The sequence below is a fragment of the Convolutriloba macropyga genome, chromosome 2 (genome assembly GCF_964194025.1).
Source record: "Convolutriloba macropyga chromosome 2, txConMacr16.3, whole genome shotgun sequence".
NCBI lineage: Eukaryota > Metazoa > Xenacoelomorpha > Acoela > Convolutidae > Convolutriloba > Convolutriloba macropyga.
In genome coordinates this window covers 28685658-28713199 of record NC_134469.1, presented here as the reverse complement: position 1 = coordinate 28713199, position 27542 = coordinate 28685658, and the positions used below count along the sequence as shown (strand labels likewise).

Below are 27542 nucleotides of genomic sequence, written 5' to 3'. Positions count from 1 at the left end.
TATAAGTAAAGTGTCGGGAACGGTCAAATCATTGGCTGCAGTGACCTCAGAGCAGCTTTTGCAGCTGAAGTTTTCGGTCCACTCTTTCGCTGCGGCTAGGCCACTGCATTTCACGTGAAAATACTTATAACACGTATGACAACAGACGCCTCCCCTATGTAGGGGACCTTTGCAGAGTGTACAATGGGTTTGATCAGGGTGCGGGCTAGGAGTCGGGAAGGCTGCACGTAGGGGGACTAGATTAAGTTAATTACAGGAAAGTAATAGCAGCAACGATATTTAAAGTATTGAATGATGTTAAACAGAATATTAGTGAAAACATGGTTTCCATGAAAGGAGAAGTGCACGGTGTCTTTACAGAACAGGCTGTTCATAAAAAGTTGTTGGATCTTTTCCGTTTGTGCCCCCGCCCCCCACGAGTACAGAGCACTTGCCATTACATAGTAAATCACTATGTAAAAATATGGCACGTGCGTCTGGGGGGGGGGGTGCAAATAATGTGCGCCCACTATGCTGGGGGGCACGAACGGAAAAGATCGCAGCGTAAAAGATCGCTGTTTTTTTTTCACCGCAGCGTAGTAGTTCTGTGACCCAAATAACGTATTGATTATTCTGAATCCCTAATTTAGGATCTATACTGCCTCCCCCGCCGCAGCTTCTTGGGAATATAACCTTTATGCCCCTCAAACAATTGAGCTATTTGTTGATAGTGAAGTGCCATATAACAACACATTATTGTCTAATTGGGGGCTTGAATCGGGGGAGGGGCGAAACAGATTAAATCCAATATTTAGAGGAATTTAGTGGAAAACAACAAACCGTTAATCTGCGTTTCAGAAATGGATTTTAACAATAATTCGCTTGTTGCTCTGAAGGAATGCTTAGTTTTGCCATGCCTATATCCACAAATATTCTCAGGTGTGGGAACGTTTTCATCTAAAGTTATTGTAATAATTTTAGTCACACCTTAAAGGCATCAAAAATGTTCTGCAAAAATTTTAGAGCTAAGAAAGTGGCAAGGAATAACAGTTTATGGGGTTCGTAAACTTATGCAAATTGCACCATTTGTATTATTTTGACGGAGTCGTAGTTTACAATAATTGAAGTGACTTTTAGCCTTCTGGTTGTGGCAAAACGCATCTGGTCAAAGAGGCTGTGAGGCTCATCGGAGATTCGGTGACATTCCAACATATTCACGCATCGGATTTGCGTCCTTTTCGGGGTGACATTGGCAATCCAGAGAGGTAATTTTAGTCTATATTTATTCAAATTTTCAGTTTTGTAATCTTGGCTCCTAGGAAATAACATTTTTTCCCATGGTTATACATAGTTAACGATCTTGCATTTTTTAACTTACAAAAGAATTTGAATTTTTTTTTAAATGATATGACAATAGAAACCTTTTTCTCATCGAAATGTTTACATCAGTTCTTCAGGAAATTGTCACAGTTCTACAGTTGTTTTTGTTGAATATAACTGCAATCATGCAAAGGAATGGCGTCGGCTTTTAACATGGTTGAATTTTTTAGCTAGCGATGCATGCAAAATTCTCAAACCTATCTAATGGAATCTTGAAAGACTTGTGCTCTCACTCTCGTTGAGTTCTACAACACATGTAGACTGACCATTGGGTATTGGGTCAGTCTACATAGATAGTCTAATCTGCCCATTGTGTGGATTATAGCCTTTTGTTTATTTTGAGTGTTATTGAAATTAAATACATCTAGACTCATGTAGCTAGATAAAAGCTCAGGTCTGGGGTTCACAGGTTTTGGCAAATTAAGCACCGAATAATAGGGCTGAGTTTATTGAAATGCGGGTTAAGCAAGACAGGATTAAACCGGGAGGCAATCCACCTTTCAGATTCTGAAAAACAAGACAATTGCCTTATTGAAGCAAGAACTGCAATCCATAGATCTAATTATGAACCTTCCCTCAAAATCATACAAAAGCTTTGCACCTCTATACGCGACCCTCATTAATATTCCAAAATCCGTTATCGTCTGTAATTTTATTGTTGTATCAATGCACCACTTAGAAATTGTTCTCCGAGTACACGGCTGAGTTAGACATGGATAAAGAGGCCTATTACTGGCACTCAAGGGGAATATTGGAGAACTGCTTTTTGCTCCTTATGCTCTACTTTGCCCAAATGGCGTCATTAATTTTAGATATAATTAATTGATCTCGAAGAAAAGCAATTATTGTAAGCGTGCGTGTCTATTTTTATGCAAATTTTTCGCTTGACCGTTTTTCGATTTTTCGAGTGACTAATACGCCCTTGACTTTCTGTATTTGGCGTGGTCTAAACTTCTCTCTAATTAATAGCTGCGAAGCAATAACGGCTATTATTGGTGACATCGTGTTTTTTTTTAAAATTCAAATAATTTGATTTGTATTGGGGCGCTGTCTTTTTTTAAAGATCTGTTCACACATTTTAATATTTTTGAAGGCAAGTTGGAGTGGTAATTTTGGTCACGCCGAAACAGTAAGTGGAGCGAAAGAGCCGTGAAAACGGTGTTAGAACAAAAATTTGCTTTCTCGCGTGATTTTTTTTGTTCACATGCGTTAATTTCATTTTTGATTTTTACTATTCGATTTTTTGGATCAGCTATTTTACTTAATGATTTTCCCAATCCATTCAAACTTTATTCGAGGCCTATTTGCTTTGTTTGAACCAAATTTCTCTTTCTCACTAGTGGTTTTTTGTTCGATTTTAATTTTCTATTTTTTTTGCAAATGGGTTTCCGAATTCACTAATAGTTAGTTCTAGGTCTAGTTTTTGTTTAGTCAATGAAAAATCATTGAATTGTACGTCAGGCCTTGTCCTGCTATGTTGTTTAATTCTTCGTCTGCATCGATGATTCTTTTGACCTGACTTCTTGAAATTGACTTTTTCAATTTTAGTGACTTTACTGCTTTGCAGTTAAAATTTGTGCGTGACATCATTTGTTCTGCTTTTAGGTCGATTGCGTGATATACCTCACTCAAGAAAGGATTTCTGTATACTTAATGACCTTTCATTTTTTGAAAATTTGCTAGTTAAAGATCTATAGTGCCAAACTTATATACATTATTTTTTGAGTATTAGAGTCTTGAGTTTTTGGTTTCGAATATTAATTTTGAAAAAGCTCTTAGGGCTTTTTCCTTATAGAGTGTATGCATAAAAATGACAGCCCAAATCTAACCCAAAAAGTCTAGTCGTCTATTAAGTGTGGTCTAGTGGACTGATGGTCAATCTGTCTATCTTATTTCTTTAGTTGTTTCAATTCAGGGAAGGCCACAAGCGTCTATCGCGGCTATTTTTCAACAATATGCCGGCTATGTTTCACATTTTCAAGCAGCTGAACTCAACTGGCCAAAATTTAATACTAAAATTTTTCTTTTTAAATCTGATCAGTGGTATATATTGCCCTTTAGTGAGATAATTTGTAGACCCTTTGTGAATTTCTTAGTCCCATTCAGTCCCCCCCTCAACCGACTGAAACAAGGGATATTGGAAAGGGTTTCATAAGTTTTTAAGCAGTAAATGCTCGTATTGTAGTAAAAGCTTTTTCTTTTTAGGTTATTAGTGATATTCAAAATGAATTGCTTCAAAAGCTAATTGTCTTTTCCCCTCTCTATTCAGCGATGAAAAGGAATCTTTACGCATAAGGTTTAAAATAGGTTTTGACATAGTATGTAGCTCATGTATAGGTATCTCTGGATCCGGCTGCATGTAGCGCTGCATAGATTTTGAGGCGTCGATAGGAATAGTTGTTGTGGGAGGGGGAGATTACTGTAGAATAAGTTTATTAATTGCTCTCAAACGAAGTTCGTAGCAATTATGTAAGTCCTGTCGGTCTTTTCATGCCATTTTTCGCTTGACCAATTTTTTGTCTGACGCTTTTGACAATTCGTTCTCAAAAACGGGATAAGCAGTAAGCACCCAACGGGCATTAAGTGCTCTTAGAGCTTTTCAGCTCAAACTGTTTTGGAGACTTATGGTGTGACGGGCGGTTCTTAGAGGTTGAAGACCCCTTCTCTGGTGACCCCCCACTATTGCGCCATCCCCCCCACGTGTTGTTACCCCAACCCCACTGTTTCCCCCATCAGCCCTCGGTGCATAGCCCCCCCCCCCCCCCGTTTTTAGCTACTGACGAACAACCGCTCGCTAAAGGCACGCAAGTTTACAATGATGCAATTTTTTTTCCAGCTTATTGAAAATTTATCATTTTTATCAGCCCTAGGTGTCAAGGAACCTCCTCTAGGTCTTAGTGATAGGTTACTGCATAGTTTCTAGTTGTAATGGAATGGTTTGTGGTAGTGAAATTTTTGCATTTTTTTTTTGACAAAACGTGCAATTTTCAAATTTTTTGACCTTTATTTTTCCTTTTCAGGTCTTTCCAGACCCAGAGGCCAGAAAACTTCCTAATAGTTTTTATAATAAGTTACTGACAAATTTTTAGTGGCCATGGAATGGTTTTTCAGCTTTTTAATTTTTAATGTCACGAATTTTAGCAATTTTTTGAGAAAACTTGCTTTTTTCGAAGTTTTAAAGAATTTTGCCGTTGTTTAGGTTTCTCCAGCCTTAAGAGCCAAGGAGCCTCCTCATAGGTTTGACAATAGGTTACTGTATAATTTCTAAACGTAATGGATTGTCTTGCAAGATTTTAACATCACGAATTTTAGCATTTTTTAATAATGTTTGCCATTTTTCAATTTCTTGACATTTATAGAGTTCAAGTTTCTTCGCCTCAAGGGCCATGAAGCCTCCGTTAGGGTTTATAATGAGTTACTGGAAAATTTTTGTTTGTTATGGATTAATTTCCAACTTTCGAATATCACAAGTTTAAGCAATTTTTTTTAAAAAATTTGCAATTTTTTTTTAAGTTTTTTTGAAATTTTTGTCATTTTTAGGTTTCTCTCGCCTCAAGAGCCACTGAACTTCCTCTAGCGTTTGATAACATGTTACTGCATAGTTTTTAGATGTGATTGAATGTTTTTCAAGATTTTATTATCTCAAACTTCGGCAATTTTAAAAAAAATGTTTGCAATTTATGTTTTTGAATTTTTTCCGGCACCAGAGCCCCTGGGACCTGCTCCAAGGTTTGATAAGTAAACTGATTGGTAAAGAAATTTTATTGGAGGTTTTTGAGATGTCTGAGAATCGTTTTATTAGCCGCAAAGCGATAGCTGAGACTTTTACTGGCTTTCTCTTGTTTTTTTATTTCATCGTCAAGATTTTTGTTACGACCTTTGGACGTCGCAACCACTTCAAATCTGCTTTTTGTTCACTCATTCGGTCACACGTGACTTACCTCACTTTGAAAAATGACTTCCTCACTTTGAAATTGACTTTTCACTTTAATTAAAAGAGATAAGGTCAAGTGAACGTGTGTCACTCTAATTGAAGGTTTTTTCAGGGCAGCTAATAGAAGCAACTGTAAGTTAAACAGATTCTCAAACAAAAATCCTAATCAAAAATATTTTTTTTGCTCTGCTCCTTTTACATCTTTTTGAGACTGCAGATCTACGAAGCTATTGCGGCTATTTTCAAGAATTCTTTCAGCTAAGTTGATACAAATTATCACAATATTTTACTCTACAAACTGATCCAACACAGTTTTGAAAAATAATAGGCAACTGCAAGACAGCTATCCCTCGGATCGATGCGAAAGAGGGCATTTAGAACACATTTTAAGATTGAACAAAATTAATTGGAGGTTTTCCCCAGGGCAGTACGTTGGTTGCCGTCTTATTCAAATAATAAAATAATGAAGTAAATAATTACATCAATCCAAATTCAGTTATTTCAGTTCGCCAAGGACAATTTGATTCTTTCTCGTGACAAAAACATTGTTAAAATTAAATATTGCAATCAAAATAAGTTACAAGTTAGTGGGAAGAAAACAAAATAATTGCATTGAAATAAGGCAATGATAAAGAGTAACAATTTGATCTACAGTTAACTAATCGGAAGCTTTGGGTAAAGCAGAATGTTGAATATCTGGGAGGTATTCTTGACTATAGGTTAAATTATCAGTAAAACGAGAAAATGCTATTCATCAAAATGGTGCAAGGAATAACACCTATAATACCGTACGAGACTGTGTTCCTAAGAAAATGAAAAAAGAACACTTATAGATTGTTTTGTTTTCTGTCATCTGCAATGCTCAACCCTACCTGTATTGCTGAGCGCCAGAATTTGATATCTTATACGCTTTGGGAGACAAATGATTTTCGAGAGTTTTTTGTGATGTGTTTAATAGCCGCCGTCAGCCTATCAACAGCTATTATTTAGGGGTTTTTGTTTTTTTCTTAAAATTCGTTTAATTTTTTGATCATGTTTTTCGTTTTACATAAGTCACGATTTTCACGTTTCACTTATGACTTACTTCACTCACTGTTTCAACTGCCTGGATTACAAACTCTTTCACGCATTGTGGTGCGCATTGTGGTGAATACTGTCAATCAAAAGATTAAATTAAAAGAAGGCGGGATAAATCGATAGATCCCGGTCATAAAGTCCTTGAGCGCTAGGTTATCAAAGTTCATTAGAGTGTTTGCTAGCTGAAATTGGTGTTGGGCGCATTAATTAGATTTACTTAATTCAGCTTCTAAAGTGAAAACTAATGAGCCTAACACCAATTTCATCTAGCAAACACTAATGAACTTTGATAACATAGTTTTGGAATCTAACTGAAACTGCATGTCAAATTAGAACAGGTTTTATCGCTGAAAATAATCGGGCACTTATACCCGCATTTATCATCAAAAGTAAGTGGTGTGCTTTGTTTTAACGATTCGAGAAGTATTGGAGAAGTCCTTTTTTATCACTTTACTTGGAGTCTTATTTGAAGCAGGAAATTGAACCCGTGAAAAATTTTGGAGTGGTTTTGTTCCTTAAGAAAATTGAACAGTAGAGCGAAAATAGGGTGGTTTTTTGTTCATTCTGCCATTTTCGAGAGGAGGAAATTGAGGTGTGAAAAAAATTTGTGATCGAGTGCAATTTTGTGTTCGTGCGGCTTTTTAAAACCGTTCTTCTAGTTTGTTTTTTGGTTTAGAAGTTTGATTATGATATTTTTGTTTTGATAGTGGTTTGTAGGTTTCTGTTCATCAATATTAGTTTCATACACTTTAGCAGGTTTTTCAGCTATTGTGCTGAATTTTTAGGCGAATTTTAGCAATTTCTTGGTTTCGTTATACTGCTTTGTATGGGCTTTGAATAGACACATATTAGTTATGGACTCATTATATACCAAGTGATTACAGTTTCATTGGTTTTAAACACAATTTTATGTGAGGAAAAATGAGAATAAACAAATTTTCAATCGTTTTTCCTAATTTTTTCTGTTCTTTTTTTGTTTAATCTAAGATAAATTTCTTAGCCTATATTGCTTGCCTATTTTTTGGAAGCTTTTCAGTACTCTATTTGCTCCAATGAAGGTTTTTTGGCTCTATGTGCTCTCGTTAGATAAAAAATAAATGCATAAATTGTTTTTTTTTAGATTTTGTTTCAAGTTTTGTTTTTAAATGTCATTTGTGTTGTTCAAGTTTTTATAGCATTTTGGGATGCTTTTTGTCTGAATAAGTTGCTTTTGATGCATGTTGTTGTGATGGTTTTGATAATAGTTTTGAGTCATATTGTTAACAATAATTGAGTAAATTTTATGAAAACTTCGATCATTCGCGTTTTTTGCTAAGTTTTGCTTAAATCTTCTGATTGTGTGCTTTTGCTACTTTATACTGTTCTAGTTTTTCATAGGAATTTTTCTAGAGGTGTTGTTGGAATTTATTTAGTGGAATTTTCAACGACATATTACAAATTTCCAGCTGTTTTTGTTCTCCGTTTTTACTTTCATAAATCGACCATTTTTTGGATTGGTTGACGCTTGACCAGTAGTATTAATATTTTTTTTGAAATGGTGAAATGGATTCAGCATAAGGGTGTTTTTGATCAATAGTTTCTGTCTAAATTTTGTTGCAATTTTACAGATTTTTTTTGGGTTTATTCTTTTGCTTTCTCCTACCGCCGTTTTCTCTACATGAAAGTTTTGTGTTGGGTTTTTTTCTCAATTTGCAGTGGTTCAACGAAATCAAACTAAAAGTATCGCATGGGTTTTCGCCAAAAGTTGTTTTTCTAAACTTTCAACTCAATGTGAAATTTTTATGATATGATTTATCGTCTTTTCTGGTCAGATACTTCATTCTTCTTCATTTTCTTGTTTTAAAGTGATTCGTGTTATACCGTAGGATAAGCATTATTTCATTTATTGTTGTCACTCAGTAGAATAGAGTTTATGTTTGTTAGGGGCGGTAAATTTTTCCTTCGAGTCGTTTCTGGAATACGGCTATGTCTTTTTAATGTTTTCACACATTTTTCAATGACTTTGATCTTTCACAACGGGTTAAACATGTAGTCCATGAAGTTAGTGATTCAGCTGCTGAAATGGCCTCAATTGAAGGTTTAATGGTCGTTTTTAGGAGTTTTTGAGCTGAAAATGGTGCGGTTTTTCATTTTTTTTGTGATTTCATTGTTCTTTTTGATTCGTCTTGAAGTTTTTTAAAAATTTAATGAAGGTCTTTTGAGTGACAAAATTACTTGTTATGACCATTTTAAGAGCTATATGTTTTGGTGTCACAATCGCAAACACTCAAATTGATACTATGCTTTGCAATTTTTTCAAGTTTTTTGAAAGTTTTTGTGATTTTTTCAATTTTTCCAGCCTCAGGGGCCAAGGAATCTCCTTTAGGTTTGTTAATATTGCACTGCAATATTTCTAGTGACAATGAAATGATTTTAAACATTTTACTGACTCGAATTTTAGTTTTTTTTTCAAATAAAATCTGTCAGTTTTCCTAAAAATTTTTGTCAAGTTTGTTCATTTCATAGTTTCTTGGGGCAATGGAATCGTTTTCAACATTTTAAGAGGACGAATTTGTATTTTTTGATAAAATGTGAGTTTTTATAATTAATCTGCCTAGTTCATCGATCTTTATGAGCCAATGAATTTGAGGCACCAGGGCCCGTGGGAACTCCTCCAAGGTTTGATAACAAGCCGCTTCATAGTTTCTACAGTTAATGGGATGATGGTGATAAATATTTTATATGACTCCAGTTTTAGTAATTTTCAGAAAAAATTTATAAAATTTTTGGAAATTTCTTTATCATTTTCCAAGAGTATGTTGGCTTACTGGCCAACGAAACCTTTCAAGCCTTGGAGATGGGTTACTTGACAGAACTTTCGAGACAAAAATTCTTTCACTTTTTGCTGCGAATTAGTTAATTTTGCATTTTTCAATCTTTTTGATTTATTTACTAGCAAGGCGAAAAAACTCGAAGTTGCAGAGTCGAATCCCATCATGGAAAATATTCCTCTTTCGTTCTCTTTGTCGCCAAGGGTTTCTTTCCTCTTTCTCGTTCGCGTTTTATGCCTCTCTCTCTCTCTCTCCCTTTGTTTATGCCGCGCTTCAGCTGCTTTGATGTGGCGTAATATGATCATCTTTGATTCTCATTAATAATGAGGTATTGTAGAAATGTTTTTCATAAAGGATCTAGCGGGCACTTTTTGTTAATTGTCTCAGAAGCAATTGGTAGCAAGTATATTAATCCTGTTTGTTTCTTTATGCAATTTTTCGCTTGGCCGATTTTTTGTCTGAGCCATTTGACTTTCGTTATCAGAACCAAGATAAAGAGGTAGAGCCCAGTTGGCATTAAGTTTTCCAGAGGCGTTCAGCCCACGAGTCTCCAAGTATGCGAATAACAGAAACTGTTTTGGAGACTTATACTTATGATGCGAAGGGCGGTTCTTAGAAATTGATCCCACACCCACCGCCCACACATCGGACCCTTCAATCCACTTTTGCATACCCGCCACGGTACACCCCGCTGCGCTCACCTTACTTCCCTTCAATTAATCTAAAGCTAGCATCACTAAACCGTGGCTAGCTATTGACAAAACCTACTCGCCGGTCGTTTGAGAGCAATTCGGCTGACGTTGCTGGGTTATGTTTACTGTTTGATGATTAAGATGCACATTTAGGTGGTTTTTCCTTCATCTTTCTTCCCTATGTCTGTTGTAGCTTTTTATCATTGGGTTCAACCGCTGATGTCCGTAACCTTTCTGTATTCTACATTACTCTTCTTAACTTGTTAAATGGAACAAGTAGTTAAATGTTAAAAGGCTCTTCTTTGCGTAATTCCAATGAAACCCTTGGTTTCCTCATCTATTCCCGCTTGGGCACTGAATGATGCTGCTTTGTGTTTATTCGAACCAATTAGCTCTTTTCAACACACTATCATAAACGAACAACAATTCCCATCAGAGTTTAGATTAGCAAATGTTTCACCTTTATTCAAAAAGGCTGCTAAAGAGGCAATCAACTACCTCAATTCAAGTAAAATGTGCTAACAAAATTTTTTTGAAAGTCTCTTAGGAGACTAAATGACTGATTATCTAAATAAAACAAGATGACTAAAAAAAATAAATTGGTTTCAGATAATAAATTTCAACAGATGCACTGGTACTACTAACAGAAACGGTTTGAAGTAAACTGATTGGCAAAGAAATTTTATTGGAGGTTTTTTAGATCTCTGAGAAGCGTTTTTGAGCCGCAAAGTGATAGCTGAGGCTTTTATTGGCTTTCTCTTGTTTTTTATTTCGTCGTCAAGATTTTTGTTGTGACCTTTTGACGTCACAACCACTTAAAATCTGCTTTTTGTTCACTCGTTCATGCTGTTTCAACTGAGATGCGTGCGTGGCTTCATTTCACACTCGAAGTGCAGCGAGGTTTTTGCTCATTCGTGTAGTTAAGTTTTCGGTTACACATGACTCACCTCACTCTCAAAAATGACTTTCTCACTTTGAAATTGACTTTTCTTCACTTTAATTAAAAGAGATAAGGTCAAGTGAATGTGTTTCACTCTAATTGAAGGTTTTTTTCAGGGCAGATAATAGAAGCAACTGTAAGTTAAACAGATTCTTAATCAAAAATCCTAATCATAAAATTTTTTGCCCTGCTTCTTTTACATCTTTTTGAGACTGCAGATCTACGAAGCTATTGCGGCTATTTTCAAGAATTCTTTCAGCTAAATTGATTCAATTGATGACAATATTTTACTCTACAAACTGATCCAACACGGTTTTGAGAAATAATAGGCAACTGCTAGACAGCTATCCCTCGGATCGATGCCAAAGAGGGCATTTACAACACATATTATGAGATTGAATAAAATTAGTTGGAGGTTTTCCCCAGGGCAGTACGTTGGTTGCCGTCTTATTCAAATAATAAAATAATGATGTAAATAATTACATTCATCCGAATTCATTCATTTCTGTTCGCCAAGGACAATTTGATTCTTTTTCGTGACAAAAACATTGGCAAAATTAAATATTGCAATCAAAATAAGTTACAAGTTAGTGGGAAGAATACAAAAATAGTTGCATTGAAATAAGGCAATGATAAAGAGTAGCAATTTGATCTACAGTTAACTAACCGGAAGATTTGGGTAAAGCAGAATGTTGAATATCTGGGATGTATTCGTGACTATAGGTTAAATTATCAATAACACGAGAAAATGCTATTCATCAAAATGGTGCAAGGAATAACGCCTCTAATGCCTTACGAGACTGTGTTCCTAAGAAAATGAAAAAAGAACACCTATAGATTGTTTTGTTTTCTGTCATCTGCAATGCTCAGCCCTACCTGTATTGTTGAGCGCCAGAATTTGATATCTTATACGCTTTGGGAGACAAATGATTTTCGAGAGTTTTTTGTGATGTGTTTAATAGCCGCCGTCAGCCTATCAACAGCTATTATTTAGGGGTTTTTGTTTTTTTCTTAAAATTCGTTTAATTTTTTGATCATGTTTTTCGTTTTACATAAGTCACGATTTTCACGTTTCACTTATGACTTACTTCACTCACTGTTTCAACTGCCTGGATTACAAACTCTTTCACGCATTGTGGTGCGCATTGTGGTGAATACTGTCAATCAAAAAATTAATTTAAAAGAAGGCGGGATAAATCGATAGATTCCCGTCATTAAGTCCTTGAGCGTTAGGTTATCAAAGTTCATTAGAGTGTTTGCTAGCTGAAATTGGTATTGGGTCCATTAGATTTACTTAATTCAGCTTCTAAACTGAAAGCTAATGAGCCTAACACCAATTTCATCTAGCAAACACTAATGAACTTTGATAACCATAGTTTTAGAATATTACTGAAACTGCATGTCAAATAAGAACAAGTTTTGTCGCTGAAAATAATCGGGCACTTATACCCGCATCAAAATTAAGTGGTGCGCACTATTAAATGCCATTTTGTGTTGTTTGAGTTTTTATAGCATTTTGGGAACCCTGTTGTCCGAATAAGTTCTTTTGATGCATGTTGATGTGATGGTTTTGATAATAGTTTCAAGTCATTTTGTTAACGATAATTGAGTAAATTTTATAAAAACTTATGCGAGTATTCGCGTTTTTTTTCTTAGTTTTGCTTAAATCTTCTGATTGTGTGCTTTTGCTACTTTATACTGTTCTAATTTTTCATAGGAATTTTTCTAGAAGTGTTGTTGGAATTTATTTAGTGGAATTTTCAACGACATATTACAAATTTCCAGCTGTTTTTGTTCTCCGTTTTTACTTTCATAAATCGACCTTTTTTTGGATTGGTTGACGCTTAACCAGTATTATTAATATTTTTTTTTTGAAATGGTGAAATGGATTCAGCATAAGGGTGTTTTTGATCAATAGTTTCTGGCTAAATTTTGATGCAATTTTACAGAATTTTTTTTGATTTTATTCTTTTGCTTTCTACCGCCGTTTTCTCTACATGAAAGTTTTGTGTTGGGTTTTTCTCTCAATTTGCAGTGGTTCAACGAAATCAAACTAAAAGTATCGCATGGGTTTTCGCCAAAAGTTGTTTTTCTAAACTTTCAACTCAATGTGAAATTTTTATGACATGATTTATCGTCTTTTCTGGTCAGATACTTCATTCTTTTTCATTTTCTTGTTTTAAAGTGATTAGTGTTATACCGTAGGATAAGCATTATTTTAGTTATTATTTTCACTCAGTAGAATAGAATTTATGTTAGTTAGGGGCGGTAATTTTTTCCTTTGATTCGTTTCCGGAATTCTTCGGCTATGTCTTTTTAAGATGTTTTCACACATTTTTCAATGACTTGGATCTGTCAAAACGGGATAATTAGGTAGTCCAAGAAGCTAGTGATTCAGCTGCTGGGATGGCCCCAATTGAAGTTTAATGGTAATTTTTAGGAGTTTTTCAGCTGAAAAGGGTGCGTTTTTTCATGTTTTTTTGTAATTTTTTCAGTTTTTGTTTGATTCGTCTTGAAGTTTTCTTAAAAGTTAATGACGGTCTTTTGCGTGACGAAATTACTTGTTATGACCATTTTAAGAGCTATGTGTTTTGGTGCCACAATCGCAAACACTCGAATTGATACTATGTTCTGCAATTTTTTCAAGTTTTTTGAAAGTTTTTGTGATTTTTTCAGTTTTTCCAGCCGCAGGGGCCAAGGAATCTCCTTTAGGTTTGTTAATATTGCACTGCAATGTTTCTAGTGACAATGAAATGGTTTTAAACTTTTTAATGACTCGAATTTTAGTTTTTTTAAATTATAATCTGTAAGTTTTCCTCAAAATTTTTGCCAAGATTGTATTTTTCATAGTTTCTTGGGGCAATGAAATGGTTTGTAATCAAGGTTTTAAGAGGGCGAATTTTTATTTTTGATAAAATTTGAAGTTTTATAATTAATCTTTTACCTAGTTTATCGATCTTTATGAGCCAATGAATTATTTGAGGCTTGGAATTGGGCTACTGGATACTTTCTAGAGACAGAGAAAGGGTTCTGACGATTTTAATATCACGATTTTCAGCAACATTTCATTAAAATTTGCAATGGATTTCGTTTCTGTTTTTCATTTGCTGAGTAAATCGATCTTCAATGGACCAAGAATTTTTTTTCAGGTTTTGCAGATATTATCATGGACCGATATCGGAGACAAAAATAGGTTTTTAACATATTTTGAAATAGGTATATTTAAAAGGATCAATTTTTGCCTTCGGGTAAATATTTTGTTTAGTTTGTTTAATTGTTTTAGTTTGAGATGATTTTGTTTATGTTTAGGCTGGTATTGTTCATTTGATCTGCTGGTCAGGTAGAGTATTTGCAAATGTTTTCAAAGTTTTTCATGTCAAATCTTTCTGTCATTTTTGATCTTCAATAGCCGATGATTTTTTCAGGTCTTGCGGATATAATACAGGACCATTGTGTATCATTTATTTGTCGTTTGTTAAATTTACGAGAAGTGTTTTGAACGCTCTTTTGCTAAATTATATTTTAAAAGCATAACTTGAAGGGTTTTTAGAAATGGTTAACCAATTTTAATTTGCTCATGTTTTTCTTTTTATCTTAAAATGGAATATATAATTGACTAATTAAACTTTTTTCTTTAGTGAGAAGTTGGCGGAGGACTGTTTTGAGAGCTATTCACATTTTTATGTCACTTTTGGAGTAGAAAAGAAAACGAAAACGAGCTGTTTAGAACTTGAGTTTTTTAATTGCTCTTGAACGAAGTTCATAGCAATTATTGTAAACTTGTGTCTTTTTTATGCAAAATTTTTGCTTGACAGTTTTGACTTTTTGAGTGACTTTTACGCACTTGACTTTTTGCGTTTTGCGTGATCTAAAAATCTCTCTTAATCACAATTTCAAGCAGCTGAATTCAATTGGCGGCAATTTAATACTAAAAGTCAAATGAAAAGTGCGCGAAACTTGTGCCGTTTTTCACTTTAAATTTTAATAGTGATATATGTTAACCTCTAATGTTGTTATTTGAAGCCCACTATTCAACTTCTCAGTCCCATTTAAGCTCCCCCCGCGACTGAAGCAGGCTGCAATTGATTAGAGCTCCCACTAGGCGTTCGAGAGCATTTCTTCTGACGTTTAGTCGGTTATGTTTAAGAAATAGATTTCAAATGTCAATGTGCAGCTAATGGTTTTCTAATTCTGTGCTATCTGGCTTCATCGAATTTTAGTGCATTTCTAGGGTTTGCCCGTATTTTTGATTTGTTTTTGTCATTACACGTAATTTCATTAATTTTAGGTCTGATGTAGTTTATAGTTGTTTGTTTTTATGGTCCATCAATATGTATTCTCATGTTAATAAATGCTAATTACTATTTGAGCTTTGCCCGTGTTTATTCGTTTTGTTGTGTGATTACTTAGTCTTAATGAGATGTAACCGTGGATATTCCTTGAAGCATAGGTCAACCTATTAAACGTTTTATTTGAATAACTGTTGGCTTTAACTTTGACGATGTTTTTAACTGCTCTCGAACAAAGTTGAAAACCATTATTGTAAACGTGTTTTTTATGCAAAATTTTTGCTGAACCGCTTTCATATTCGACGTTCTTGAATGAAGTTTTCACGCTTGAATTATTTTTCAAATTGCCCTGCCTGTTGTTCGGGAGCAATTATTCCAACGTTAGTTGGTTTAGATTTTCAAAAATTGACAAGTTTTAGATTTTTCTTGTATTTGTCGGTTTTGTTGTCTTGGAATTTTAGTTTTGTCCTTTTTTTCTAGTATTTGCTCTTAATTGTTGTATTGTGTCTTAGTTTCACACCCGAAATCGCCAGACCTCTAATGACCCATTTAATTGTGTTTGTTTGCAGCTAGTAGTTTTTTTACTCAGACACTTTGCTTCTGAACAGTTGCTGTGAATTTTCTTTTATAATTCGTTATTTTCTTGGTATCTTTTCCCTAGTTTAATTTTCAGAGGTATTTTCGTGCTGTTCAACGGTTTCTATTATTGTTTAACTTGTTCTAACGACTTTGACTTCAGAAAACGGGAAAGCACTTCTCTGTTCCCAGGCTGTCTTTTGTCTGTTGGGTCATGTGCTTTATTGGCTCTCAAAGGCTAGTTTCTATAGAAAGTTTTTTGAGGGTTATGTTTAATAGCCGCACAGCGAAAGCTGGGGCTATTATTGGCCTCTTGGTTTTTTACAATTTAAAGAATTTGAATTGTATTGGGGCGCTCTTTTTTTTTAAGATCTGTTCACACATTTTCATGATTTTTGAAGTCAAATTGGAGGCGTGGTATTTTTTGGTTTTGCGGAGGCGTGGTTTTGCGGCGTGAAATTTTTTCGCTCTAATTTTAAAGTAGAGTGAGAATACGGTGTTTGAACAAAAATTCGCTTTATCGGTAGTGGGTTTTTTGTTCACATGCGGCAATTTCACTTTGATTTTTACTGTTTTTTCGATTTTGTGGATCGGATTTTTTTCTAAATGGTTTTTCAAATCCATTCATAGTCTGTTCTAGGTCTAGTTTTCTGTTTAGTCAATGAAAATTCTTTGAATTGTACGTCAGCACTTGTCCTATGTTTTTTATTTCGTCGTCATGATTTTTGTTACGACCATATGACGTCACAGCCACTTTTTGTTCATTCGTTCATGCAATTTTAACTGAATTGCATGTGTGACGTCATTTTCTGCTCTTAGTGGAGCGAGTTTTTTTGTTCATGCGCGTGATTAAATTTTTGATCACACTTGACTTACCTCACTCTCAAAAATGACTTCCTCACTTTGAAATTGACTTTTATTTACTTTAATTCAAAGAGATAAGGTCAAATGGGTGTGTGTCACTCGAAATGAAGGTTATTAGAGAGCAGGTAATAGAGGCAGCAATAACTTATACATATTTTAATCAAAATATAACAGATCAGCCTTCAATGAAAAGACGAATTTTTTTGGTCTGTCTTTTTTACTGTTTTTTGAAACTTCCAATCTACGAATCTATTGCGGCTATTTTCTGGCAATCTGCCAGCTATGTTTTTTTTTGTTTTTGCATTGTAGTCTATGACTTGAAGAGGATTTACAGTGCATTAAAAACAGGATGCAAGTCTGCCACACGTGAAAAAGCAGTTTTTCAGTTTTGAATTTCAGTTTTAGCCTTTTCGATTAAAGTGGTTTCTTCAAACCTTTTTAAAAAGTAACTGCGCGTTTGGGAGCTTTTTTGAACATTTGAAGTATATAATGATTTAAAGTTACAATCGTAGCTATTTTTGTGATTTCCCCGTTTTAGGCGCTTTTTAGTAGTGGTTTTTGTATTCGTTCTCAATTTCATTCCGTGTTAGGTTATTTTTCAATTGGAAATTTGTTTTATATTAGTTTTGGCGACCTTTTGAATATTAGTTTTCACGAAAACTGGATATCAGTTTAAGCTTCTTTTATTCGAAGAAATTTGGCTAAGTTCAGTGAATATTACTCATTTTTTTTGAAGTTTTTTGCATTTTTCCTCTTTCTGGCTCACAGAATAGTTTTTCGTGTCTATTTTTCTATTTAGAGTGTTTGCATAGGTATTTTTTTCACCAAGTTATGAAGGTATGATGGGCCAGATTTTCTTAAAATAAATGAACCAAATCGGCTGTTTTTGTTTAGTCTTTTTTGCTTTTTTTTTTTTTGTTTTCCAGAGGCTTTGTGTGTAGTTTGCTTGCTTAATTAATAATAAACAGAAACTGTTCCTTCAGATGTGTAGATGACAATTTTGTGAAACTGCAAACAGATTTTAATATTTTGTTCGTTATTTTTTTATCGTTTGTGTTGTCTTTTTTTTCTGCCACATGATAGTCAATTTCCGAATAGTTTTAACTATATCAGACAATGAGATATAAACAATTGTTTTGTAGTAGCAAATTGTCAAATGTTTCCAGAAAAAGGTTGTCTTTTCGATTTCACTTCTAATTGGTTTCGTCTGTTTGTTTCAAATTGAATGGTATAATGATGTAACTAGTTTTATTAGTTCAGTTAGTGTTTGGCTGGGGCGTAAGTTAAGTTCTACGGCGAGTTTATTCCAGAGTCTTCCTGTTAATTTCTTAATTCGCTTTAACTTTCGATCACGTTCTTCATTTTCAATCATGACTTACCTCACTAACTGTTTCAGCTGAATGGAGTTTTTAACAAATTTACTGACTAAAGTGAACTCGGTTTAGGTCAAAAGGCACGGGGAATCGATGAAGCCAGATCAGAAGCCGAATTAAATGTAGTTGTGCAATCATCTAACTGAAGCTGCACACCAAATTAGAACACTGATAATTAGGAAAAAAGTCTGTCAATTTGTAGCTACTTTTTTTGTTACAATCCCAATGGGTTCAACTGTGGCTATTTGCCGGCAATCTGTCGACTATGTTTTTCTTTGCCCGATTTCAAACTTATATTGTCTGGAAAAATAAAATTTTGAAATTGGTTACGTACTATGTGTAGTTTGGCTAAAAAGTATTGCAATGTGTCAGTTTTTCGTATTTTAGAAAATTGGCAGAGTTTTTCGAGGATGCAAGAAAATTTCTTCCCTCTCCTGTGATTCTCTTTATCGATGATTTTGACTTCCTCTTCCACGATGAGTCATCCGATGCAACACGAAGGATCAAAACTGAGTTTTTAGTGCATTTTGATGGTACCAGACGCGACCAAAATTTGTTCATAGTGGCTGCAACTGACAAACCCTGGAATCTCTGTTGCCCTGTGAGGAAACGGTTTGAGAAAAGAATATACGTTGGTTTGCCTGATTACGATACGAGGCTTGAAATTATTAAGAAAGAGTTTTCTCATTTGGATCATAATTTGACTGAGGATTTCTTGCAACATTTGGCCCAGAACACTGAGGAGTAAGTTTATACGTAGAAATTAATAATAGTATTGGGATCTTTCTAACTCATGACCGGTATAAAGATTTCACAAATGCGCCTTTCGAATCTGATAATCGTGGCTAATTGTAAGCTCGAGGTAATGGTATTTTTTCTTGATGCAATTATTGCTATAACTGCTCTCACTGGGTGCATCAAATGGCCGTTAGCAGTAAATCACAACCCCCCCCCCCCCCCCCCCCCCCCCGTTGAATGACGCAAGACGCAATCCAATAAATATGAGTTCTCACTTTTTTTAATCGATTCTGCTTGACGCAGATCTCATAAAGTTCTGTGAGCTCTTATTAAAATGTAAAATACATATTAACGCGCATGGTCAATAACTTAACCCACATCAAGTCGCTCATAGATCCTTTTATGACAGAAATGTCTTTGACCCCGCTAATGTAAGATATGATAATGAAGGTTGCTGTTGTTAGGCTAACATGTGCTGACCTAATTCAACTGATTCGTGATGCTGCCATGGGACCATTGCGCAAGTTCAAAAATTCCGACTGCCTGAAAAGATATATGAAGTGTACTGAGGAAGAAGAACACAATATCTCAAATGGAGAGACGGGAGATAGCGAAACTGCTCCTCATCGCCACCATCATCACAAAGAAACGGAGAGTGAAATCGTCGGACTGCTAAGGGTTACAAAGGTATCAGAATTTTTTTCCCACGATAATGAATTCAATTAATATATGGCTTGGTAAGATAATCTTGGTCGACTTTATTAACTCATGCCATTAGTTATCAGTTTTAAAGTCAAAATCCAAGTTTGGAATCACAGCAACTCTCGGATTAATGGCCCCTCGTCACTCTGGCCCCCATTTAACTAAAAACAATGCAGCTCTAATGGATTGTCGGCATGTAATTGCACCCCAAAATGAAGTCATAGTTTGACTTAGTGTCAGTAAAGAGGATAAATAAGATGTAAATGGTTAAAATTGGCTTAAATGGAACATGTGTTGTAACACAACACCAGCGATTGCTTCAAACTCTTGCAAATGGAATGTGGGACAATTTTTCATTAATTTCAGTATAAACTGGACAAAGTATTATAATGTTTTCTGTTGATTAATAGTGTGACGTGGAAACGGCTTTGGAGCAAATGAAACCCTCTGTAACTCGGGAAACTATCAAGATGTTTCAAAGTTTTCACGAAGAGTACGGGACATATTGAGGTGGAAGTTGAGAAGCGTTTAGTTTCAACTAGTTATCATTTAATGGTGCTACTAATTAGGAGATTTGCGCTGAGATAATTTTAATTATTTTGTGAAAAAAGTTTGTAAAACTGTAGAATGTTGTTTACAGGAACGTATTAAAAATGGACTTTCATTTTCAGATTTTGAAAATGGGTCGAAAGAAGAAGAAGCAAGTGAAACCTTGGTGCTGGTGAGTTAACTTTTCGTAATTATGTCGGGCTTTGCTTGGGTAATGTTAAATTAATGTGACAACTTAAGCAATTGTACCGAAATTGCAGCGATTAAAATTATGCTACAAGATGTGACGTCATCCTGACCCGTTATGTGAGTGATAACTTGAAGCTGTTTAACACAGTAAGACTGAATAGTAAGTTTCTGTTGGTCATGGATGCAAGGCAATACAGTGATCGCAGAGAACGAACGATGAATACTTTGAGAAGTTAATTGTCTTGAAATTGGTTGCAAAGATTAAGATAAACAATGACCTAATTGCTTACTTTGTATGATTAATTTTTGACTTTCAGGTACTGCGATCGTGAGTTTGACGATGAGAAGATTCTGCTGCAACACCAGAGAGCGAAACATTTCAAGTGTCACATCTGTCACAAAAAGTTATACACTGGACCTGGTCTACAAATACACTGCATGCAGGTAGAAGTCACTATTTGTGCTAGTTCTGCTAGTTTGCAGCCAAGGGAAGCAGTTCTCCGAGTCTATTATAATTCTTTTGCTAAGTTAACTTGGCGCCTGGTTTTTCTTTATTAATCTTTAAGTGATCATTTCTTTATTAATAGCCGCGAAGCGATAGCGGCTAATATTGGGGACATCGTGGTTTTCTACAATTCAAAGAACTTGAATTGTATTGGGGCGCTGTGTTTTTATAGCTGCGAAGCTGTAAGCTGAGCGAAGCTATATTGCGGTGCTCTTGGTTTTTTTACAATTCAAAGAATTTGAATTGTATTGGGGCGCTGTCTTTTTTTTTTAAAGATCTGTTCACACATTTTCATGATTTTTGAAGTCAAATTGGAGTAGTGATTTTGGTCACGCCGAAACAGGAAATGGAGCGAAAAAGCGAGTGGTTTTGCGGCGTGAATTTTTTTCGCTCTAATTTTAAAGTAGAGTGAGAAAACGGTGTTTGAACAAAAATTCGGTTTCTCGGTAGTGGTTTTTTGTTCACATGCGGCAATTTCACTCTGATTTTTACTGTTTTTTCGATTTTTGGATCGGATTTTTTTCTAAATGGTTTTCCCAATCCATTCACAGCTCATTCTAGGCCTAGGTTTTTGTTTGAATTAAATTTTCATATCTCGCTAGTGGTTTTTTTGTTCACGTGCGGCACTTTGATATTGGTTTTCTGTTTTTTTTTCTCATTTTTGTTCTGATTTTTTCAAAAATGGTTTTCTCAATTCACTCATAGTCTATTATAGGTCTAGTTTTTCTGTTTAGTCAATGAAAATTCTTTGAATTGTACGTCAGGACTTGTCCTGCTATGTTTTTTTGTTTCGTCGTCTGACGCTCTTTTTTCGTTTTACATTTGTTCACACAGCAAAGCTGAAAAGTCAAATTTTCTGAATGACTTCTTCCTCTCACTAACGCATTTGCGCGCGTGACGTCATTTCTCATTCGCTTTAGCAAAAGTTTTTAGATTATTTGCGTGATTAGATTTTGATCATAGGTGACTTACCTCACTCAATAAAATGACTTTTGCACTTTAAAACTTAAGTTTAGTTTGAATTTGTTTAAGGTCAAAGGAACTCATTTGTGCAGTAAAGGTCCCTAATAAGAGGCTTCTGCAGAATGAATTTCAACAAGCTTTATTAATTTATCGCTGAATGTTTTTTACCTAGTTTTTTGAGCGGCGTCGATTTTTTCAATTTAGATCTGTTTCTATCTCTATTATATGGCACGCAGGTCTATTCGTTCGCAGTTATTCCGGCAATCTGCCGGCTATGTTTAAGATTTTCAATGACTTTGATTTTCACACATTTTTCAATGACTTTGATCTTTCAAAACGGGATAAACAGGTAAAGCCCAGCGGGCATTAAGTTTCATTAGAGGCCCAAAGTGGGTTTTAGTACTCTTTCGAGTGCTTAGAGTGGTGCAGCTGCTGGGATGACCTTAATTTAAGGTTAATAGCCGCACAGCGATAGCTGGGGATATTATTGGCCTTCTCTTGGTTTTTTTTATTTCGTCGTGTGCGATTTATAAGTATTCGCTTTATCATTAAAGTTCAGCACTTTCATACCGAATAGTATGCACCACTTTCCCTCTTTGTTCAAGTAAATTAATTTGGTTTCAGTTCGCTCTAACACTGTCTCTATGATGAAAATATGTTCTGGTTTAGATAAATCACATTACAGTCATTTGTCTACTTCTACAGTTTCTCTATCGTTTCTTCTGATTCTTTTTAATTTTATCTAACTCTTCTTGTCTAGGTATTTTTTTAATACCAAGAATATTCAATTTCTGCGTCACAGATAATTGGTTAATCCGCTTCGTGGATATCATATTGGTTACCTGTTGTTACCATGATGTATGAAATATCCAAGCATCCAAATTATCAAAGTCTTATCAATTGTTCAATGAATGATTTTTTGTAACGTAGTAAGTCACGCATTTTTCACTTGGACCAGATACCATACATCTAAAACTATCTGGTATCAACTTAGTTGCAGGTTTAACATCTATGGAGCAGATTCCCTGATTTGGATTATTATCTTTATCAGCTTTATCATGGTCATTTTTATGCCATTGTCATTATTTTTGTCTTTACATCTTCTTTGATTAACTTATTGATTCAGAGCATAAATAATATAAAAGCCATATCTACAAGATATATTATATACAGACAATAAGCAACAGAAATTGAATCACCATCAGATTGTTTTGTTTCATTAACCTAGTTGCTATGTATTAGATTAGATCCTAAGTCAATGTTTTCAAAATAATGGTGGTGTTTCAACTCCATAACTACTAAAGTAAAAACAATTTTTCGCCTTTCTCTTGATAAGACTATAATCCTGTGTGCCTTTCTCAGGATGTAAGTAATACTGTTGTGATCTAAGTTATCCGGTTCATCTCTCATTGTAAATTCAATTAAGCTTAAACTGATTTCTTACCTATATTTACTAGCTCATTATTACTTATAGCTTTCTCTTAATTTTTAATTTTTCAATGAAGTGTTCAGAGGTTAAAGGTTTTGGATATAGAAAAATAATGGTCGAAATATTTTAATAGTTTTAAAGATATTTCACTGACTTTGCAGTTTTTAATCAGTTTGCTTTTGTTACTACTGTTGATTGTTTCTTAATCACTTTTACTATTTCTTATCAATTTTACTATTTTTTAAATTAGTTCGCTTTTTGTTGACATTTTCCGAGCAGAGTGTGTTCCATATGTTATCTCACAACAGGGATTATCCTTTTTAAGAACTGTGAATTTGGATTTTTGTCGCACTCAGATGAGTAATCTTGACTTGACGTTCACTTGAGACAGCGAAGAAATAGTCCCAAACCATCAGTCTGCTAAAGCAACTTAACACAACTTGGTGAATTAAGCTTCACTAAGTTTCACATTTGACACTTCGACATGTGAAACTAGAAGTTTTAGTTTGCTTTTATTGAATTGATGTTTTTGAAAAATTGATTTGCAATTATTTTTTAACTATTCTCATTATTTTTTACACGGTCTCATTAGTTACACTATAAATCTGGGATACGTTCACTGATGTCGGTGAGGATAATTACCAGCTCAACTCTGATATTAGTGGATTGATTGCACTAAATGAGACAATGAGTTTTGAGTTACCGATATGTCTGTTACAATGGTATTGTACTGATTATTGTATTCTACTAGTAATGTTAAATATAGGAGATTGAGAGCAATTTGAACAAATATTTTGAAATTTCGAACAAATTTCGTGGGTGAAATAGGACGCTAAATGCCGTTTGTGTTGGTACATTTCTAAATGAGTTGAAGACCCGATTTTGTGGGTCTATTCGCATTAACTTCAAATGCTCATTTTGTATTAAGATTGATGACTTCTACTATGATAACCACGTTAATGGTCTGTAATTTCGTTTTTGCATAATAGTTTGTTGATTTGACAGGTTCATAAGGAGAACATGGATGCTGTACCCAACGCAATTACAGGCAGAGATAATATTGAGATAGAGATCTATGGAATGGAGGGAATCCCTGAAAAAGACGCCGAGGCCAGGAGACAGTCTGTTGAAACATCTGGAGCAGGTTAGTGTAATATTTGGCTACTTCTCATCTGTGATCGTGTGCAGCTATTGTGCTGAAGAAACCTAATGCCTCTAATGTAAATACGCATCCAATTAAGTTTTCTTGACTTGATTACAATGTTGCCAAGTTACTCCTGATTCATTGTCACTTATTCAACCTGATCTTGCAGTGGGTAAAATTTGTTTCTTTCAAAAACTGAGAAGTTCTTTGTACAGACAAAGGAAAACCAAACAAAGTTTGTTTTCAGCTGTTTTCAATCAAGGGGGAAGTTGTGTGCGTATGCCGGCAATAGTCGCTTGTATGATTGTTTTAATGGCTGTATACCATCCTGCTGGTTGAGTTTGAGACGTTGTTCAATTTAGATGGAGCACCGGAAGGTTCTGGAACAAGCACACCTCAGCAGTACCCCCCTCAAGTCCTGCCTCATCAGCCTGCAATGGGTATGCACCCGGCAGCAATGATGCGACAACCGCACCCCGCCGTTCCCATGGTGCCAGGAATGCGACCAGGAATGGTGCCAATGCCAGGGGGAATGGTTCCAGTGACTGGAGTTATGCCAGTTATGATGCAGCCTCCAATTGCAAGGTTACTTCAGTGTCTTCAATCTCGAAATACTTCCTTGTTAATCTGAGGGTCAGCTACTTACGCAATAATTTTGTTGCTTTTTTAGAGTTCCAATGGTGGCAGCCCCTTCAGTGCCTCTCCTTCCCAGAGTAGGACTGGTTCCCAACCCTGCCAGACCTCTGTTCCCCGCAGCCATTAATGTTAGTTCTTAATTGGATTATTTGCAATTTTTTAATTGTTTTCAGATGGTTTTTTCAGAGTTCTTTTTTTCTAAAATCTCAGTACCCATGATTCTTTCAACTCTTTCCGGATGATATAATTTTTATGATATAGGGATTGGGGATTACAATATTAATTTTACGGTGAAGGAATTATGAAATATATGCTATGGACAATATCAATCGTTTTTCATACAAACCGTCTTAGTAATGGGATTACAAAATTGTTTCAAAAGTTTATCTCAGGTGGCTCCCCTTCAGAACCCGCAGATTCCAGGGGCACCACTGCTACCCACGCCTGGCGCTCCCGTAGTGTCTGCTCCGACAAGCACCGTACAGCCAGCAACTCTCCCTGAAGCGCCTTTGTCTGAACAAACCAAGCCTCAGCCTCAACAGGCCACAGCTTCTTCCTCCTCTACCACTTCTGTGCCGGTTAAAGTGCCGCCGCCAGCAGCTAATAGTCGCATCATTCACCCAGAAGACAACTTATCATTAGTAAGGATCCTTTTGCACAACAATCTATTCGATGTGTTGAACAAACTTGTGTTCAATTTCTGGATGGATTTGCCTCAAATTGTGAAAAACCCATCCACACTGGCGAAAAATTGATATAAACAGTCATTCCTCTCCCGAAACTGACAACGAAAACATACTCTGGACATAGAATAATGAAACATTTTTTCACGACTCGAAGAGTTATTGGTTTTCTACATCGGTTAGTAGTTCTTTTCAGCGGACGCATCTTTGTTAACAAATTTGGATCTTTTCGAGAATATTTTTGGTTTTTCTTTCGTCGACACTCTTTTTTCCGTTCTACATTTTTTCACACCCCAAAGATAAGTCGAATTTTCTGGATGACTTCTTCCTCTCACTAACGGCATTTGCGCACGTGATGTCATTAACTGCTCTCAAATGAAGTACTATAACATTCTGCGACTTCTCAAGTGACTGTTTCAAGCTTCACTTATTCATTTTGAGTGATTTCAATTGCTTTCAATCTGAAATGAAGTTTTGTTGCTAATATAAAAGTGATTGTTAGCGGTTGAGTAACAATGTGTTTGTAGGCTAGTGGTTCAGATGTCTGACTGCTCTCCTGGAGGTCGATGGTTCGATCCCCTATCAGCTCCGAGTTTTTGAACCCAAAAATTTCGTAGCTACACCCCTAAATTCAATTGCTAATAAAATAGGCTTCTGCGGAATAAGTTTTAACAGGCCTGATTAATTTCTCGCTAAATGTTTTTTACATAGTTTTTAGCGGCGTCTATAGCTTTTTCTACTTCTCTTTCTGCTTCTATCTGTATTATGCGACACGGAAGTCTGTTTCGGAGCAATTTTGGCAATCTGCCGGCTATTTATTTGAATAGCCGGTAAGAGGTAGCTTGGTGTATTACTGATAGACGCAAAGTGATAGCTGAGGCTTTTATTGACCTTCCCTTGTTTAGTCAATCAAAATTCTTTGAATTGTTTCGGGATTCGTTCTGCTATGGTTTTTACAATTCAAAAAATTTGAATTGTATTGAGCGCTGAATTTTTTCAGATGGGTTCACTCATTTTCATGATTTTTGAAGTCAAATTTAAGGGATGATTTTGGCTACGCCGAAACCGAAATTTTAAAAAAAACGCGAGTGCTTTTGTGGAGTAAAATCTTTTCGCTTATTTTATAGTAGAACGAGAAAACCTGTTTCAGCAAAAATTCCTTTTTTTCATATGGTTAAATTTGTTCAGTTATGTCAAATTAGAGCAATTTGGCTTATATTTTGAAGGCTTTTTTCGATTTTTTATAAGAATTTTTTTAATATTTGAATTCTTTAATTGGATATAACTAATTCATTCTCAGTCCATTCTAGTTTTAGCCAATGAAATTTCATCGAATTTTAGGTCGACTTTTCCTGCTGTTTTTCATTGAACCGTCAGGATTTTTGTTACTACCATATGACGTCACGATCACTTCTATTCTGCTTTTTCTTTTGAATTCATTCATCAAAATGTCGACTGAATTGAGTGAGTGACGTCGTTTCTCTCTCCTAGTGGAGCGGGTTTTTGTTTGATTATAGTTTTTGATCACACGTGGCTTAACTCAATCCAAATACTTACTGTCCTAATTATCAAACTGACTTTTCCTTAACTTTAGTTCCAAGAGATAAGGGCAACTGAGTGTACATGACTCTAATTGAAAGATATATGAGAGCAGCTACTAGACGCAGCAATAAGCTATACAGTTTCTTAATCGAATTATAACATCTCAGCATTTATTAAAACGAAAAGTTTTTTTTTCTGTTTTGTTCAATGTGTTTTGAGACTCCGCATCCATAAAGCTATTTTCTGGCTATTTTCTGGCAATCTGCTAGCTATGCTTTAGTATAGTGCAGATTTTTGGTACTGATGCAGAAAATAATACAAGATATATTAGTTTTTGAGTTGCAGTAGTGGTAGAGCCTATTAATAGCCGCAAAGTGATAGCTGAGGCTATTGGCCTACTCTTGGTTTTTACAATTCAAAAAATTTGAATTGTATTGGTGCGCTGTGTTTTTTTTTAAGATGTGTTCACACATTTTTCAATGACATTGATCTTTCAAAACGGGATGAACAGGTAAAGCCCAGCGGGCATTAAGTTTCATTAGAGGCCC

General features: G+C 35.2%; 3 protein-coding genes across 6 annotated transcripts in view; 2 read left to right on the top strand and 1 right to left on the bottom strand.

Annotated features, from left to right (window-relative positions):
• Positions 1–27542, bottom strand: part of LOC142358608 (uncharacterized) — a 591411-nt gene that overhangs the window by 547427 nt on the left and 16442 nt on the right. The window lies entirely within an intron of this gene.
• LOC142358605 (vacuolar protein sorting-associated protein 4-like) lies at positions 817–20024 on the top strand. 2 transcript variants are annotated; one of them, XM_075410047.1, is made up of 6 exons: positions 817–918; positions 1003–1037; positions 1117–1244; positions 18302–18526; positions 19117–19339; positions 19765–20024. In XM_075410047.1, exons 1-6 carry the CDS (start codon positions 840–842, stop codon positions 19861–19863), a joined length of 789 nt encoding a protein of 262 aa, XP_075266162.1. In that variant the 5' UTR covers positions 817–839; the 3' UTR covers positions 19864–20024. The 2 variants fall into 2 exon arrangements, with proteins under 2 accessions (XP_075266162.1, XP_075266161.1); XM_075410046.1 differs by having other exon boundaries at positions 18302–18658.
• Positions 20030–27542, top strand: part of LOC142358603 (uncharacterized) — a 34424-nt gene continuing 26911 nt past the window's right edge. For all 3 annotated transcript variants that reach the window (XR_012761838.1, XM_075410043.1, XM_075410042.1), the window contains exons 1-6: positions 20030–20075; positions 20410–20536; positions 23995–24133; positions 24496–24718; positions 24804–24897; positions 25162–25410. Coding sequence is in view for 2 of the 3 variants with exons in the window: in XM_075410043.1 (XP_075266158.1) it covers positions 20035–20075; positions 20410–20536; positions 23995–24133; positions 24496–24718; positions 24804–24897; positions 25162–25410 (873 nt within the window). In the remaining variant the exon portion in view is untranslated. The remainder of the gene's footprint in view (positions 20076–20409; positions 20537–23994; positions 24134–24495; positions 24719–24803; positions 24898–25161; positions 25411–27542) is intronic.